The 18,247-nt window shown below is 44.4% G+C and overlaps 1 protein-coding gene across 1 annotated transcript; it reads left to right on the top strand.

Moving 5' to 3' along the window:
• The first annotated feature begins 246 nt into the window (after window positions 1–246).
• TCFL5 (transcription factor like 5) lies at window positions 247–18,246 on the top strand. Its single transcript, XM_036827526.1, is given in 7 exon segments — window positions 247–896; window positions 1,863–2,049; window positions 2,335–2,497; window positions 4,006–4,252; window positions 6,133–6,274; window positions 17,473–17,561; window positions 17,563–18,246. Coding segments are annotated over 7 exon segments (1,509 nt in total). The 3' UTR covers window positions 17,594–18,246.
• The last annotated feature ends 1 nt before the right edge of the window (window position 18,247 follows it).

Below are 18,247 nucleotides of genomic sequence, written 5' to 3' on the forward strand. Positions count from 1 at the left end.
CCTCGCCGCCCGACCCCCGCGCCCCCGACCTGCGCACGCAGCTCGGGAGGGGGCGCCGCGGCGGGCGGTTGGTGCGGCCGGGCCGCGGGGCGGGGCCGCGGGCAGGGGCGGGGCCACGCCGGGGAGGGGCTGCCGTTGTGGGCGGGCGGCGCAGGCGCGCTGCGGCCGGCGGTTTCCGCGCTCCCGCCCGCCCGGCCGGCCTGGCCCCGCCGGCCCGCCCACGCGCCCCACGCCGTTGGCGCCGGCATGTCGGGCCCCGGGCAGCGGGAGCCGCCGCAGGCGGGCGGGCCGGCGGGCCCCGAGGGCGCGGACGCGGCGCCGGGCGAGGCGGGGCTGAGCGTCGCGACCACCGACCTGAGCCTCGTGGAGATGACCGAGGTCGAGTACACGCAGCTGCAGCAAATCCTCTACTCGCACATGGAGGCGGTGGCGACCGACGGCGAGCTCGAGACGCGCCTCAACTCGGCCTTCCTGGCGGCGGCGGCGCCGGGCGCGGCGGCGGGCGGCTTCGCGGCGGCGGGGGGCGCGGCGGCGGCGGGCGCGCAGCCCGTGTACCCGGTGCTGTGCCCGCCTGCGCTGGCCGATGGCGGCTTCGCGGGCGCCAACCAGTGCCTGGGCCACGTCGACTTCCAGGAGCTGCGCATGATGCTGCTGAGCGAGGCGGGCGCGCCCCCCGCCGCCGAGAAGACGCCGGGCGCAGACGGCCCGGGCGCCGGCGCACCCCGGCCCAAGGCGCCCGACGGCACCGGCAAGGAGAACGTGGAGGGCGCGCCCGAGGCGCGGACCAAATCGGCAGTGCGCGTCCGCCTGGAGGACCGCTTCAACAGCATCCCCGCCGAGCCCCCGCCAGCCCCGCGCGGCGCGGATCCCCCCGAGACCGGCATGGCGCTCAACAAGTGGGTGCATCCCCCAGGGAGCGGGCCCGGCTGGGTCAGGGTGTAGCCCAGGGTCCTCTGCAGAGACCACCAGCCTGGGTTCGGGTGTAACTAGGGTCCTCTGCAGAGAGGCACTAGCCTGGGTCCGGGTGTAGACCAGGGTCCTGTGCAGAGGCCAGCGGCCTCACTGCAGCTTGCATCTTAACAGGGAGCAGACCTCAGTGGGTCTGGAGACTGAGCTGAAAGTTTGTGTGCTCTGCGCAAGCACAGCAAGCAGATGTTAAGTACACACCCTGCAGCATTACCTTTGTGGTGTGCACTCTGCGTCTGCATGTGGAAGAGAGATGAGATAAGTGCACACGTGTTCTTGAGGAACAAAGGTTTTGCCCCCAAATCACCCACCTAAATGTCAGGAGAGACCTCTGCCTTTCCCTCTGTTGACTCAGGTTGAGGCTGACCTCTCCTTGCACAGATGCATCCCCTGGGAGGAAAGACGTCGTGTTGTGAGGCTTTGAGTGTAAAATGCAGCTTCATCCTTCAGCCAGACTGCCAGCCCATAAGTGATCTCGCAGCAACAACTCTCGGAGAGGAGTAGCCTGTCTGCTAGGGTGTCTCCTCAGCTTTCTGTCTGTCCCCACCCTGTAGTTTTCCCCATTTTGCCCATAGTCGTCAGATTTTGGAGGATGGCCAAAAAAACAGAGATTGGTGTCAGAAGTGTGATGGGAAGGGAGGTGTAACTAAAAGATGACACACAGCCACACCTTCCAGTGTGAGGAAGAAAGTTTGAACTTGTCCCCTACAACACTAGCTGATAATTGTTTTGTAGAGATTTCCATGATGGGGGGCATTCATGGTAACAGATTCGAGTTCCTATCTAGAAAATCAAATGTTAACCATTAGAGTGTGATAGTTAGTGATTGTGGTGTTTCAGGAAACTTACCTGCCACATACTCTTCATGTGTTTCTGGGTTTCTTTTGTCTTGGCAGTTTGGTAACTCTTATTCGCCATCCATCTGAATTAATGAATGTTCCTCTTCATCAGCAACAAAACAAATGTACAACATTAGTGAAAAATAAAACTGCTGCAGCAACTACTGCTCTGCAATTTACATACCCTCTGTTTACTGCAAATAGTTGCTCTACTAGTGGAAATTCTAATCTTTCACAAACACAGGTAGGGAAAATGATTTGCGAAGCTTTGCTCTTTTGTATTAAATGGATAAATTGTATTTTAGTTAGGTCCCAAGGATTTTTTTTTTCTTTCATCGAGCTCAGTAACTTTTTAAAATCGAGAGTATTTATGTGGTTCGGGGATATTTAAAAATCCTTAGTGCACCTAAACTTCTTCAAGTTCATGTGAATAGCTTTGACGTTACTTCTATTAAAGTGCATTTTATTTGTGCGTAGAAAGGAGATTGTCACCTGTTGATAAAGTTCCTGTTGCTTCATATTTTTCCAGAGTTCTGGTAACTCGTGTTCTGTACTTGAAGCTACCAAGCATCAGGATATTGGATTGCCGAGAGCATTTTCTTTCTGTTATCAGCAAGAAATTGAATCCACTAAACAGACTTTGGGTAGTAGAAACAAAGCTTTGCCTGAGCAAGTTTGGATTAAAGTAGGAGGTAAGCGATAAAACAGAAGCTGGCAGGTGCTTTCTCCTCCTGCCTGATGTCTTTGCCCCCTTTTTTCTTTTTGGCCATGGGTTGGGGAGGGGAGAGAGGTGGTTTATAAACAAATGAAACGATCTGGGAAGTCTGCTTGCATCTTAGGAATCCTTCCGTCCCTCTGCCCAGTCACCTCACTTTGAACATCCTTGCGAATTTTGAACATCACGTTTATACTTGGCCTGGAGACGTTGAGTTTAGGGGCTGCTTTTTCTTAACAGTAACCTCCTTAAACAGAAAAATGATAGACTTAGGTACATTTTCGTTACCTTCAAGTTACTGACAGCACTTCTGGGTTTTTTTTTTTTTCTCTTATTTCATACTTCATGAGTGAGGCAGGAGTCTGAAATCCGCTCAGAGCTTTAGGGGACGATCTGCAGATGGGCAAAGGATTGAATTGGGAGCAAGAGGCCATAAGGTGATACAGAAAGTTTTAGAAATAAAGAAACTTCTGAAGGCAAACTTTGCTTACCCCTGACGTTAACCTTCAATCCGTTTTTCCTGGAAAACATTCTTTTTCGAGTTATCCAACAATAACACAGCTTACACTCAGCTTTTCAAGAGCTGATAAAGACAGGGTAGGGATGGAGCTCTCCTTCTTTCTCCCACGCCAGTGATTAATTTTCCCTTGTTCTTATGACATTGCTCGCGAAAGTATACGTTAACATTTGTAAGGTATAAAGGTTAATATTAAAATAGTCCCTGTACTGACTACTCAGCTGAAGAACCAAAATATTACCAATACTTGTGAATTCCTCTCTATGTCTTTTGAAAAGTTATCACCATTCTGAAATTTGTGTTAAGTGATTCTTTCGCTGTAGAGGGTTTGGCTTTGTACGGTACCTCGGGAATGCACATCACCACAGGTACTAATTAGACGCCTGCTGTACTTTGATAGAAATTGGACATATTTCTGTAGCACAGGTCAAAGCTGTGATGTGATTACTCCTTTTGTGGGGGGAATCTCACTTGTAAGGTGAGGGCATGTCTAATCCTAAACCACTTAGGTTTTGTCCTCTTCTTAGCATTGCAGTTAGAATATCAATTGTCGTATTAGAATAATTGCATATCAAGAAAATCTTTTGGAGAAAATATTTCTAGGTTGTTTTTTTTTTCCCCATTCTGAATATCAGAAAAATCAAACAACTTCTTGGTTTTTTTATTCATAGATGACAGTTAAAAGGTCTGTTGATTTAAAAGGGGGACTTTTGACAAGCTGTATTGATTACATAATACCTGGGGTGTTTTAATTTAGTTTATGTTCAGCTTTATAGTTTGAAACCTAGGGCCTTGTGCCAACCGTTCCTGTGGAATTTTGGAGTGCTTCCTGTTCGGTTCTGTGTGCTCCTTACCCATTCATGTTTATATCTTGGATCGAAAATACCAAAAAATATATTCAGCATTCACGAGGGTAAGTTTAGAAGAACAAAAAAATTAAAATACCACTTTTTCCTTCTTTTGCAAAGAAGAAGCGCTATGTAAACAAGCAATAAATAAGAGGAGTCGGAGTAGGATGCGTCAGTTGGACACAAGCATAGAACGAAGAGCCCTTGGAGAGCTCCAGAATGTGGGTGAAGCCTCCACAGCAGCGCAGGGTGCTTGGCAGTCGGTGGAGTCGTCCCAGGCCACCCTCGGGGAGCAGACCCAGAGCGGGCCCCAGGGGGGCAGGTCCCAGCGCAGGGAGAGGCACAACCGCATGGAAAGAGATAGAAGGTAATGCGTGGAGTCGGTGGTATACAGTTGTCTTAGACGCCAAGCTGATGACAGTCAGTGGTGGTAACAGGCACCTTTTTGTAGAAAACAGTGGTGTAGCCATTTCTGTGTTCAAGGGAGGGAAAGCTGGCAAGAGTCAATGGTCACCTTGCTTTGCTAGGTGGATGGGGGTACCCAAGACCACCCCCAGGTTTGATGATTCATTAGGAGGACTCATGGCTTTGATTTATTTTGGACAAAGAACCCAGCAAAGTCAGCAGAGGCGCACGGGGAGAGGTCTAGGGGCCCCAGGCGCCAGCTCCCCAGAACACTTCCCAGTGGAGCCACTCAGGATGCCTGTCACCCCCCAGCACTGATGACATGTTCCCGGACAGCAAAGCTCCTTAGAGACTCGGGGCCCTGAATCCTACTGGGGGCAGGTCGTGGGGGGGGGGGGGTGGGGGGGCATTCCTTACCTGGCATGCGGCCAAATCCCAGACGCCCAGAAGGAAAGCTGGTGTTTAGCATAAGCCAGTGACCAATGGTGGGGGGAACCCCCCCGAAATCTAAGTTCCCAGGTGCTGGCCGGGGCAGCCTTCCTGGGAGGGAGTCCGCCTGCACGCTGGGTTACTCAGTTTTGCTTGGTTCTTTTAAGGATATTGAAGAAGGAGGAAGTTACAGCTTATGTAAGCTGTTTTATCTGTGGATTTTATTTGTGCTGTTCTGTGTAGAAGCAAAAGATGGTTAATTTTTCTGTTATAGCTGGGTACGGGATGATTCCCTAACATATAATTAATTAACTTAGTCATTTATTGAGTACTTTGTACCAGTTTCTGTTTTAGGCTCAGGAAATAGAGCATTGAGCAAGACAAATATTCATCTCTGAACCTACAGTGTTGAGCAGTGGAAATTTATTTATTTAAAGGGATATATTAAAGCTAGGCAGCTAGATACCTTTCCTAAGGATGTGTCCGCACACACACGCCAAGTGAAGGGCATCACTGAACTCACCGTGAATTATAACGGGCATTGTTTATATTTATTTAATAAACATTTACTGAATACCTACCATCTGAAAAAAAGCCTTATACGTACTATGTGTTGACAGTAAAAGTTTTAATTCTTACTCTACCATTTCCTAGTTTAACAACCTCCTACACATTCTTTACCTCTCCATCTGAGTCTCTCGTCTATAAAATAGGGATATTACCTACTGCGTAGATGGGACACAAGAATTAAACAAGCTGAAATGCAGCGTCTGGCCCGGTGCCTGCACTTACAGAGCATCTAGTGAATTCCTGCTCTTGTTACCTTACAAAGTTTGCTCTAAAGTTCCGAGTGTACAGGTGGGGAAATAGAAACAAGGACTGTATTATCTGAATGTAATACGTAAAAGTTAAAAATGGTCTAAGGCTCCAGTTGTGATGTAAGTCATCCCTAAAAAGACCGGGTTTGGGGATATTAACAGGCTGGTAGTCTGTGGTCCTTTATGAACTGGGGCCCCTTGGAGAATCAAAGCTGTGAATCCTAGCTTCTGTGACTTCCTTGGCACCTGGAGGGCAGGTGAGTGAAAGAATGTCCTGCCCAGAAGAAACACACACACAATTTTGCTTCCAATTTCAGGGAGTTTGGGTCCATCCTTGGTCTAGAGACTTGGACCTGGTCCTTGCTCCTGGCCCAGGAGAAGTAAACGGGAAAGTTTCCAGGGAGCGCCACTGGGCTTAGTGGGCCGCTGAGGCGGGGCTGGCCGCTGTAGAGGGGAGCCCCGAGGTGGGGGGCTGCCCTTCGTACGCTCTCAGTGGCCAGGCCGCGAGCTGATTCTTCAAGACACACAGACACCTGCTTTATTCCTTTGTTCTGCTTCAGCTTCTCTATGTGATTACTTTGGGTTTTGACTGTAGGCGCAGAATCCGCATTTGTTGTGATGAGTTGAATCTTTTAGTCCCGTTCTGCAACGCCGAGACCGATAAGGCAACGACTCTGCAGTGGACCACAGCGTTCCTGAAATATATTCAGGAAAGACATGGAGATTCTCTTAAAAAGGTTAGTATCTGGGCCAGGAGATTTTCAGAATCCTGTAAAGGTATCAGTGTTGTTTTTTCTCCTTTTTCCTCTAAGATGTCCCAAACTGTCCTTTGTTTCGTGGAACCAAATGTCAGATGCTGAGTCCGGTGTGAATAATGCCCCGCTCCTCACTTATCAAGGTACTAACCGCAGCCTGGATGTGTGGTCAGCCAGCAGTTAGGCACCCGCCTGTGCAGTGGATTGTTTGGGGGCTTAAAGGGGTTTCAGAGACCTGCCTGTAGGATATGATTTTTTTTTTTCCCCCTCAGAAGATGTTGTGAAAGGGATAAAGCACAAACAGAAAAAAAAAGAGGCAATTAAATGTCAAATAAACAGTCTGGATTTCAAACACGTTCAGAAGGCAGAGAAGAGAAATGCTGTGGCCTGGGGGATCGGGGACGACTCGGGGGCTCGGGCATCTCAGTTCCTTAGTACAGCCAGCTCGACCTTGACCCTGTCTGTTTGGGCCGAGGAGCCGTTGATTCCCTGCAGGCCAGCTGGGCTCCCGGTGGGAGCGGATGCTGGTTGAGTGAGGGTCCCACCTGCCCCCTTCTTGGGGGTTCAGATGAGAGAACATCCCCTGCATTGGCTTCTGTGCTCTGCCTTGGGGGGACCTTGGGTCCAGGTACCGGCCTCAGAACTCGGGGGATCAGGGCGCGTGGGATGAGGCCTTAGCGAAGAGCACCCTGGCTTTGCTGCTGGCCCCGGCTGTCGTGTGGTCGCTGCCGTTGACGGCAGCACGAGCCTGATTAGAGAACCGAGCTGAGGTTGGCACTATAAACGTGGAACCTTTTTAAAAAGAACCTTCCGTATCTAGATCCTGGGGGAGCGGCTGGCCGAGCGCCCCAGGCTGCCTGGAATGAGGCCCCTTGGGCTGAGTGTAAGAGTTTGTCTTCTCCGTTTCCCTTTTCTGTGCCCATGTGCATTTCCACCTTGTGTGTTTCGTAATTTCATCAAGTTCCTTATTTTCATTGTATATTTAATTGCCTTTTAAAGCAATACCTGTGTCAAGTTTGTGCTGCTTGGATCATTTATGGTTATTTATAATGTGGTTACTCTTTAACATTAGTTTTTAGTGATAGACTTGGTCTATTGTAATAAAATAAAGCTTTTATATTTTAAAAAATGATTTAGTGGTTGGCTCTGTGTACCTAATAGTGGTAAATTATTATTTATATGATTCATTCAAATATGATGAAGGTGTTTACAACAATAAAAAAACTTAACTGTCACTATCTATACTCAAAGATTAAATAGGTTTAAAAGCTTATGGACATTAATTTTTATGTGTATTAGGCTTTCTGAATATTTCTGAAATTTAGTTACATTGAATTTGTAGATTGTTTCTGGGTCGGATTACAAGACCCATCAAGAAACAGGCTGAAGTGATGTCAGTAGCAATTTGGGGGGGGAATTAGAATGTAGGTAGCTTAAACCCTTGTGTCCTTCCTCTTTCCGTAGTGACTTTCCCCCTCTTACTTGCATGAACATTTTTGTTCTTAAAGATGTGATACACAAAAGTCTTCAGTGATTTTCCTAAATTATTTCAGTACACATCTCATCCCACAGATCTGTTCCGACTCTAACCAGGCTTCTGTCCCAGACACTGGGGGCACCTTGAATAAGACAGAGACCCCGTGGGCTGGAGGGAAGCGGCTAACAGGTCGAGGGTGAATGGACCACCTCCATCCCGGTGTGGGGTCTGGTTGACATACTGCAAAGAGACTCCAGGAGGAGAGGTTGGGGGTGGGCAGGAGTGGAGACACAGACCCTGGTCAGAGGCCGCAGCCGCCCTGCTGAGACTGGCCAGGGCCCGCGGTGCTGGATGTAGGGCTGCTGGGCAGAGGAATTGGGGACCACGGTGGGGCGTCTGGCTGGAGCAGCTGGGCGGGCGGCGCTGTTTGCTGAGACGGGAAGACGTGTGGAGAAGCAGGATGGGGTGGGGCGGAACCCACGGGCTAGGTTTTCAGTGCCCAGGAGGCGTCAGGTGGAGAAGTTGAGAAGGTAAACGAATCTGCAAGCAGGTGGTTCCCTTTGTTTTATTTTTCTAATGAGCACGGAGTTCACTGAACACCTGTCCTCCCCTCACCTAGTCTGAGCCGTCAACATTTACCGTGTTTAACACGCACGTGCACAGCACAATTTCAGACAATGACAGATGTCATGACCCTTCACCTCTAAATATTTACGCCTGCGTCTCCCACGTAACGCCAGTGCCGTTTTCACACCTCACAAGGTCGATAGTCATTCTCTTATACCATCTACTACCCAGTCCGTATTCCCATGTCCCCCAGATGTTCTAAAGGTGACTTTTATGGCTGCGTTCTTTTCCAAACCAGCACCCAGCCATGCTTCTGCATTGCATTCAGTGACGTTTTTCTGTCTCTAAGCTATAGCAGTCCTCCCTACCCAGCAGTTTCTATTACGACACTGAGATTTTGAAGAGATTGGGCCAGACAGGTGCCTGTAGAACCCTGGATTTAGATGATTCGTTGTATTTATTTATGGTAATTAAAAATTTTTATATAATTTTAACCTTGCAGAAAAATTCCAAGACGAGTGCTAAGAGCTCCTTGTGTGCCCACCCAGAACCCTCAGTTGTTCACATTTTGCCCCATTTGTTCTGTCTCACACAGTCTAAACCATTTGATGGTAAACTGTGGGCACCATGCCCCTTGATACCCAAACACTTCACCCAAACACTTCAGTCTGTGATTTTAAAGAATATTACATTATCTTACATAACCAGAATACAATGGCCAAAATCAGGACACTTAACCTTGGTGTAATACTCTTATCTAATTCAAATTTTGCCTCTTGTCCCAATAACGTCCTCTACACCATTTTCCCCGGTCCAGCACCAATCCAGGATCACTGGTGACACAGTTGTTGTGAGGTGACATTTTGGGGTCGTGACCTTGAACCCTAGCCAGGCTCTGGGGCTGCGGGGCAGTCTCTCACTCTGTGCTTCCCTCTCCTCTGTCCTGTCACCATCACAGTCATTGGGCAGGACGGTGGCGCTGCCCCCCTGCTTTGTCTTCCCTCCTCCACCTGAAGTTGGGCTGGGGGCCGCCCCGCACCCACTTTTCCTTGCACACCAGCCCTAGTTATTAGGTGCAGCTGTACTGTTACTTCTCCCTTTCCTGTGCAGTAGGAACTCTGTCCTTTTTATTTTAAATTTATTTTATTGACGTATAGTTGATTTACAATGTTGTGTTAATTTCTGCTGTAGAGCCAAGTGACTCAGCTGTACATAAATATATATATATATATACACACACACGTATATATCTACATACATTCTTTTTCATATTCTTTTCCATTATGGTTTATCACAGGATATTGAATATAGTTCCCCGTGCTATACAGGGAACTGTAACCTTGTATAGGGTTAGGACCTTGTTGTCTATCCATCCTATATATGGTAGTTTGCATCTGCTAATCCCAAGCTACCACTCCATCAATCCCCCACCCCCTTGGCAACCACCAGTCTGTTCTCTATGTCTGTGAGTCTGTTTCTGTTTTGTAGATAAGACTGTTCTTTTTAAGAACAGCATTTTATCTATTTCTCACATTTATTTATCACATTCTGATCAGTGAAGATGGCAGTTTTTAAAAACTTGTTGAGACTTCCATTGTGACTTCTTATGTGGTCAGTTTTTTAAAATTCTGTGTTTATTTGGAAAGGACGTGTGTTCTCTGGCGAATTCTGTATGTTTATTAGGTTGAGGTTATGAACTGTGGTTCAGGCCTTTCCTGTCCTCTCTTGTCTGTCAGACCTGTTGTTCTGAGAGCCCCCGTGGCATCTCCCACCGCGACTGGCCTTGTCCCGTCTCTGTGGGGCTCAGCGTGGCTGAGTGTCGGGGGCACACCCTCCCACCTGGGCCCCGAGGTTTGTCACCCCTTTTGGTTTCATTAACCCTTTGCCTTTAATTCTCTCGTCTCTCTGTACAGATGACACCAGTTTTCTTCCTCTTCCTTACTTCCTGGTATAATTTCTTGACATGTAATTGGAACGATCTTTCTTTTTCCTACTAAAAATAGTTTTTATTATTGGCCTTCTTCTATTTACAAATCTAATGTGAATATCCAACTTTGACCAGACGTCATCTCAAGGTGTCTGATGAGTTGTAAAAATCCCTTAAAACTCAGCTATTTCACTTAAGTTTCATTGAAATAGACGCTAATTGAGAGAGCAGAGTAACAATTACTAGCTTACCTTTGACGCAGTCAAGGGCGGGAGATGTCCACTTGTCTCCCTCTTTCACCGTCACCCCAAGTGCCCATGAACTGAGTCCCAGGGACCTCGTGAGAGTCTAGATTGAGCTACACCTTAACCCCACTGCTGGCAGAACTATTCAAAATAGAGATGGGTGCCCAGGGCTATCCTCCTCATTTTATGACGATTGTTTAGAAAATCTCTTGAAGTACTTTCTTACATCTGAGAGATGATTATTTTCTTCCTTCTGACTTCTATTTAGTCATTCTCAAAGGTAAATTCTACCTTCTCAAATATAGGCAAATATTTTATAGTTGGGCTTTGGGTGTCAGAATATAGAAACCAATATATCAAACCATGGTTCATCTTACATTGCATTAAGACCCGTTGAAAATCTTTTAAATTTTGGGAAGGAAATTAGAATGTATTTATGTGCAGATATAGCTTCTGAGCGTTAGGCAGTTGTTGAAAATGGCAGATGGCCTCGGTTGGGATGCCACTTAGCGTGTGTACAGGTGGAGTGCTCCAGCCATTCCAGATGACTCAGAAGTCAGAGCAGTGGCAGCAGAGAGAGCGCTTATACTTCCCTTCCTGGACACAAATTAAATATAAACCTATTATAGTCCAGCAACAAAGAGACAGCACAATTCAAAAATGGGCAAAGGACTTGAATAGACATTTCTCCACAGAAGATAAGCAAACGGCCAATAAGCACATGAAAAGATGCTCAACATCACTAATGATCAGGGAAATGCAAATCAAGAGCACTTTAATGGATGTGAGATACCATTTCACACCCATTAGCTGTGGCTGTTACAAAACAAAATAACAAGTGTTGGTGAGGATGTGGAGAAATTGCAACCCTTGGGATTGCTGGTGGGAATGTAAAATGGTGCAGCTGGTGGTTCCTCAAAAAGTTAAACGTAGAATTACCATATGATCCAAAAGAATAGAAATTACCCAAAAGAATAGAAAGCAGGGACTTAAACAGATATTTGTATACCAGTGTTCATAGCCGCATTATTCACAGTCACCGAAAGGTAGAAACAATCCAAGTGGTGGAAACAGTCCAATCAACAGACGAATGGATAAGCAGAATGTCTGTAGAGCCAATGGATTACTATTCAGCCATGAAAAGGAATGAAGTTCTGACACATGCCTCACAATATGGATGGACCTCCAAAACAGGACGCTGACCGTGTAAAGGCAGACACAAAAAGACAAATACTGTATGATTCCACTTACATGAAGTACCTAGAGTCATCAGATTCATAAAGTCAAAAAGTAGAATGGCAGGTGCCAGAGACTAGGGGAGGCAGATGGATGGAGGGTACATGTTTAACAGGGACAGAGTTTCAGTTTGGGGAGATGAGAAAGTGCTGGAAATAGATAGTGGTGATGTTTACACAACATTGTGACTGTACTTAAGCCACTGAATTGTACACTTGCAAATGGTAAAAAATGGCAAATTTTATGTTATATATATTTTACCACAATAAAAATATATAAACTTAGACTTAATTGTGTATGAATGCTATGCTTTAAAAAAAAAAAAAACTTACAGAAATGTATACATGCACAAAAACGGAGAGACTAAAATAATGAACTTCCGTGTCCAATAACTCAGCTTCAGGCATAACTTTGTTTCACCTATACATCCCCATCCTCCCACCGTCACTGAATTATTTTAAAGCATTTCCAGATGTCATATCATTTTCATTCACAAATGTATCTCTAAAAAGAAAAGGGCTGTTTAAAAGCACAACCACATCATCATCATCTTCCTTAATCTCCATCCCTGTCCAGATTTCTCTGCTTGGCTCACAACTGTCTTTTTACTGTTGACTTACTTAAATCAGTATCCAAACACTGCATTGGGTTCATAGCTCTTAAATATCTTTTAATCTGTTATGGCTCCCCTTTCCTATTTTCCTTGCTGTTTGTTTATTGATGAGGCTGAATGTTACTGAACCAAATTTGGGTCCACTTGCCTGCGCACAGTAAAGCCAATTTGCTGACACCGGTTGCGGTGAAAAGAAGTGCAGCGTTTGTTGCAGGTGCCAAACAAGGAGTCTGGGCAGCTAATGCTCAAAAGACCTGAACTTCTTGTTTGGCACCTGCAATAAATGCTGCACTTTCTTTCACCACAACCCAGTGTCAGTAGATTGACCTTACTGTGCGCGGGTGAGTGGACCCAAATTCAGTTTGGTAACAATTTTTGGTGACCCAGATGGGATTTCCAGCCCATCTGGGGTGCCAAAAATTGTTACCGAACTGAACTTGGGTCCGCTTGCCCATGCACAGTATTACATGTCATGAGTAGTTATACTCTGTGACAACTTCAGCAGAGAATTTTTTTCCATATAATGTTTTTTGTGTAATTTAATATACTAAATAATCTTCATTAGTTTAATATTTCTCTCTGAGATGCCTCAGGAGCCCTTTGGAAAACTCAAAGTCAGCTAAAGAAGGAAACTTACAACTTGTTGTCAAAAGCAGCTCAATATTCCAGGAAAACTTTGCTCTCTTAACAGAGAGAGAAAACCACTTCCAGTCTGCACCAGCTTACTTTTAATAGCAAAGTTCATTTACTTAATTAAATTCAATCTAATATGAGCCAATCTTGACCCCATGCAAAACTCTTTCCTTAAGATTCCTTTTCTACAAACCTTTCATCACTTTCTGTATCTATATTAGTTTGTCCCTTATTTTTTCCCCATCCAGAAACAACCAGCTCTGGAACAAAATTATTCTCCCTTTTTTCCCTTAACAAAGATATTTCCATTCTTTATACCTTCTCTCACTGACAATGTATATCCTACTTTCTTTACACACTGAAATGCTTCCCTTATTACTTTTAGTAGTTTAATTACATATGTATTACAATTTTTAACCCTTAAAAACTTTAATCTCTACTGAAAACCAAGAAGCAAGTAATTGAACTTTTCTTTATATCAACATGTTTTGATTGGCAAACTTATGAACACACCTCTAAAAACATACGTTTTCCTATAGCACAGTTTTTCTCTTTAATGTGGTACAAGACGTGTGTCTAATAAACCCAAACATCTTTAGTTGTTTTTCTCTCTCATAAGAAGACAGGAGGTGAACTTAGACTTGTCTAGTGATCAGTGTTAATGCTTAAAAATCTGAACTCCTTGTTTGGTGCCTGCAATAAACGTTGCACTATCCTTCACCACAACCTGGTGTCAGTAGATTGTCTTTACTGTGTGTGGGTGAGTGGACCCGATTTGGTTTGGTGACAGTTTTTGTGACTGAGATGGACCTTGTTCAGCAGCTGCCTGAGCACCTTCGTCTCAGGGGCAGCCCCAAGACCTTGCTACCAACCAGCCATCCTTGGCCCACAGCGCTTTTGATTTTTGTGGTAAAAGAAACAAGGCACTCGCATTGGCAGGTTGAGATGTCTTTGGTAAGTAATGGAGCTCACGTGTGGTGACACCAGAGTATTCTTCCCTATCACATTGACTTCTATAGCAGAATATTGGTTGGGATTTTCCCTTTTGGACCAAGGCTTGGTAATTTGGCTTTTTTTTTTTAATAAATTTATTTATTTATTTTTGGCTGCATTGGGTCTTCGTTGCTGCATGTGGCTTTCTCTAGTTGTGGCGAGTGAGGGCTACTCTTCTTTGCAGTGCGCGAGCTTCTCATTGCAGCGGCTTCTCTTGTTGCGGAGTTCGGGCTCTAGGCGCGTGGACTTCAGTAGTTGTGGCACGTGGGCTCAGTAGTTGTGGCTCGAGGGCTCTAGAGCGCAGGCTCAGTAGTTGTGGCACATGGGCTTAGCTGCTCCGCGGCCTGTGGGATCTTCCCAGACCAGGGCTCGAACCCGTGTCCCTTGTATTGGCAGGCAGATTCTTAACCATTGCACCACCAGGGAAGCCTGGTCATTTGGCTTTGTCTCTGATGGGGCATTGGTTGGGAATTTCCCTTTTTGGGACTAGGGAACTTCGACCCTGAGAGACTGTTTTCCATTGCATTGGTTTGTTTGTTGGCTTGATATTTGACAACACCGGCCATGAATAATTAAGAAATGAGTGATCAGAGCTCTGTTCCGTCTTGTAGTCTAGGGTGTATTTTACCAAACTGGTATATGTTCAGCTATGCTCCTATAAAAAGAAAAATGTTTTTTCTAACACCACATGGCCACAACTTTCTTCAGACTCTGGAGAAAATTGGTTAAGATGAAACTCTTTTGAAATTCCAAACCTGGTTCTTTTTTGCCTATGCAGTTAGAGAAAGCTGGCTTAAATATTTTCTCAGAATTCTGACCCTCAGAGAACAAAAATATTACTAGGAGAAAGCTTGAAGCCATAACTCTTATCATGTCTTTGAAATGCAAACACAACCCACATTGCCTGAGACTTCAGCCTGGGTTAATTAGTAGAACTTCAAATCAAAAGGAAAAAAGGGGAAAGAGCCTTTTTAAACTCAAGTAGGTAAATTTAACTTGTTCTAACAGTTATAAAGTTTTACATTTGCTGGGTGAGTTGCCATGACATGTGAGGTCATGATTTCCTATCTTTTCATTTGCATTTTGTTTGTTATTAAAACAGGAACCCTCATTTGGGAACCTGAGGGAATTGTTGGACTTCACTCTTTGTTTTTGTCCTGCGGGAATTAGATTTTGTTCTTTGTGTGTGTGTGTGTGTGTGTGTGTGTGTGTGTGTGTGTGTGCATTTGTCTTGTGTGTAAGTGTGCTGGTATGGGAACTCAAGCTTATTTCCTGAATGCAGCCCCTTGGGGTGCATTCTCTAGAACTGGACCACTTTCAGTCACAAACAAATAAAGTGTAAAAAAATGATTTTCCTTTGTAACATGGCCTGGCCATAATACTCCATAGATTCAGGAAAGAAGTTGCCTGTTAATGGATCCTTAAATTATGCTACTATTATGCAGTTAGGGCTGTTTTACAATAGAGGGGGAAAATGGGATAAAATTTATAAACTAGTAAGTTTTGTATTGAAATATAAGCTATGAGATCTCTGGATGGATGGATGGATGGACGTCTGTATATAATATTGTCATAAGTAATAGAGATAAATGGGATAAAAGCTTTCAGGTGAGCTCTTTAGGAATAATCGTGTATTAGTTTTTCCAGATTTTTGGTAACTTGAAAGTTTAGTTTTGCTAAATTAAGTTATATGATGGAAATTCATTAAAGGTCTAAGTCATTTTTCATTAAGATAAAATACTGGAACATTGATTGCTAGAGAAGTCCGAGTTTACCTTCTCTTGTCTTCTTATGAGAGAGAAAAAAACTAAAGACGTTTGGGCTTATTAGATATATGTCTTGTACCACATTAAAGAGAAAAATTGTATTATAGGAAAATGTATGCTTTTAGAGGTTATAGAATGTGTTCATAAGTTTGCCAATCAAAACATGCTGATATAAAGAACAGTTCAATTACTTGCTTCTTGGTTTTCAGTAGAGATTAAAGTTTTTAAGGATTAAAAATTGTAATACATATGTAATTAAGTTACTAAAAGTAATAAGGGAAGAATTTCAGTGTGTAAAGAAAGTGGGATAGGTGCTTCCCCAGCCGTCCAGTGGTTAAGACTCCGCACTTCCACTGCAGGGGGCAAGAGTTTGATCCCTGGTCAGGGAACTAAGATCCCGCGTGTCATGTGGTGTAGCCAAAAAAGAATAGAAATATCTTTGTTAAGGGAAAAAAGGGAGAATATTTTGTCCCAGAGCTGGTTGTTTCTGGATAGAGAAAAAATAAGGGACAAACTAATATGGATACAGAAAGTGATGGGAGGTTTGTGGAAAAGGAACCTTAAGGAAAGAGTTTTGCATGGGGTCAAGATTGGCTCATATTAGATTGAATTTAATTAACTAAATGAACTTCGCTATTAAAAGTAGGCTGGTGCAAGACTGGATGTGGTTTTCTGTCTCTGTTAAGAAAGCAAAGTTTTCCTGGAATATTGAGCTGCTTTTGACAACAGGTTGTAAGTTTCCCTCTCTAGCTGACTTTGAGTTTTCTGAAGGGCTCCTGAGGCATCTCAGAGAGAAATATTAAACTAATGAAGATTATTTAGTATATTAAATTACACGAAATTTCCATTATATGGAAAAAAATTCTCTGCTGAAGTTGTCACAGAGTATAACTAATCATGACATGTAATGCTGCACGCGGGTGAGCGGACCCAAGCTGGGTTCAGTAATGTGAATACTGCGTCCTGCAGGACGTCCCACCTTCTGCATCTTGCAGACCCATGTCATTTGTTTCCTGGAGGCCGATGAGCTTTGGGTTGTCTGCTCGCACCTGCCTTCTCTTTTTGTGAGCTTGAGACTGACTCAACCATTAAAATTGAGGTCTTTTACAAAGTGTTTAGAGGCATAGTGGCATGAACTTGACCCGCGGCCAGCAGGGTGCCGGGGAGTTAGCTCTTGGTCTGGCCCCGTTGCCACGCCTAACACTGAGCATTCAGTGGGGCGGGGGCGGGGGACAGCAAATGCCCGTGGCGGGAGGGGTGTGTCACGGTACAGAGTGTCTGTGTGGGGTGGTAGAAAGTTCTGGAAATGGATGGTGGTGATGGGTGCACAAGAGTGTGAACATACTTAATGCCACTGAAGTGCAAACTTACAAATGGTTAAAATGGTAAAGTTTATGTCTGTGTTACCACAATGAAAATAACAAAAAAATATGTCTGCTTTTAAAAAAAATATCGGAAGGGTTTACAATATGGTCAGGCATTTTGAGAATCTATTGGAAAACTAAATAAAAATACATGTAAAGATAACTATTTGAAACAAATGTTTGAATCCTCATTTTTATCATCTGTATCCCCTTACAGGATGTGACATACGTTTGTGAGTGACACCTTAACTATATATTTTGAAGTAGTTTAGCTCTTAATTTCAACCTTTTGTGTTTTTGAAGATAGCAGTCTTCATGTCTGTGCATATGGTACATTAATGGTCATTTCTCAACTTTAGGAATTTGAGAGTGTATTTTGCGGTAAAACTGGCAGAAGGCTAAAGTTGACCAGACCAGACTCCTTGGTGACGGGTCCCACACAGGAGAGTACAGAGTAGCCCAGCTGTGGCGATCAAGTGACTGGATGTGAACACTGATGCCTGGGAAGTAAACGCCTGTTCCTTCGTGACCCATAAACATTTCCTAGGACCCTGGAACTCAGCTCTGATAGTCTAACTCTAAAGGGACCTGATTCAGCTGATGGGACTCCAGTGGGGACTTTGAAAGCACATTTTGTAAAAATATTTATCTAAAACAAAATGCTTACCCATTAATGTCCTCTTAGACCATTTGTGGATGAAGACATCTTGACAATTAGTAAGTAATTTTTCAATTATCTGTCTGATTCCATCATGTTTTCTTAACATGATAACTTAAAAAATTAACATCCTTTGTAATTTCTTTAGTCTTAGAAGGTACATTGCTTTTTACTTATTTTATTTACATTTTAAATATGCCCCCTTAGCAACCAGAACAAGTTAAATTGTTCTTAACTGTAAGTAGTTTGGACATTTTATTTCATTTGTTTATCGCTTCCCCTTGTAATGATTTCTAGCTGCATAGAACTGTATTGCAAAATGCAGTCCTATTTTAAACCTTTTTGCTAGAAATTTTCCAGAGATCTCCTTTAAAGGCACTTTTGTCCATAAATGAAATATTGTCACGGTAGATTGCTTCAATGCCCTCATTTTCATATTGAGAGTCATTACTTTCTGTGTAATAAACTGTAGTGTT

Source organism: Balaenoptera musculus, chromosome 15 (genome assembly GCF_009873245.2).
Source record: "Balaenoptera musculus isolate JJ_BM4_2016_0621 chromosome 15, mBalMus1.pri.v3, whole genome shotgun sequence".
In the NCBI taxonomy this organism is placed as follows: domain Eukaryota; kingdom Metazoa; phylum Chordata; class Mammalia; order Artiodactyla; family Balaenopteridae; genus Balaenoptera; species Balaenoptera musculus.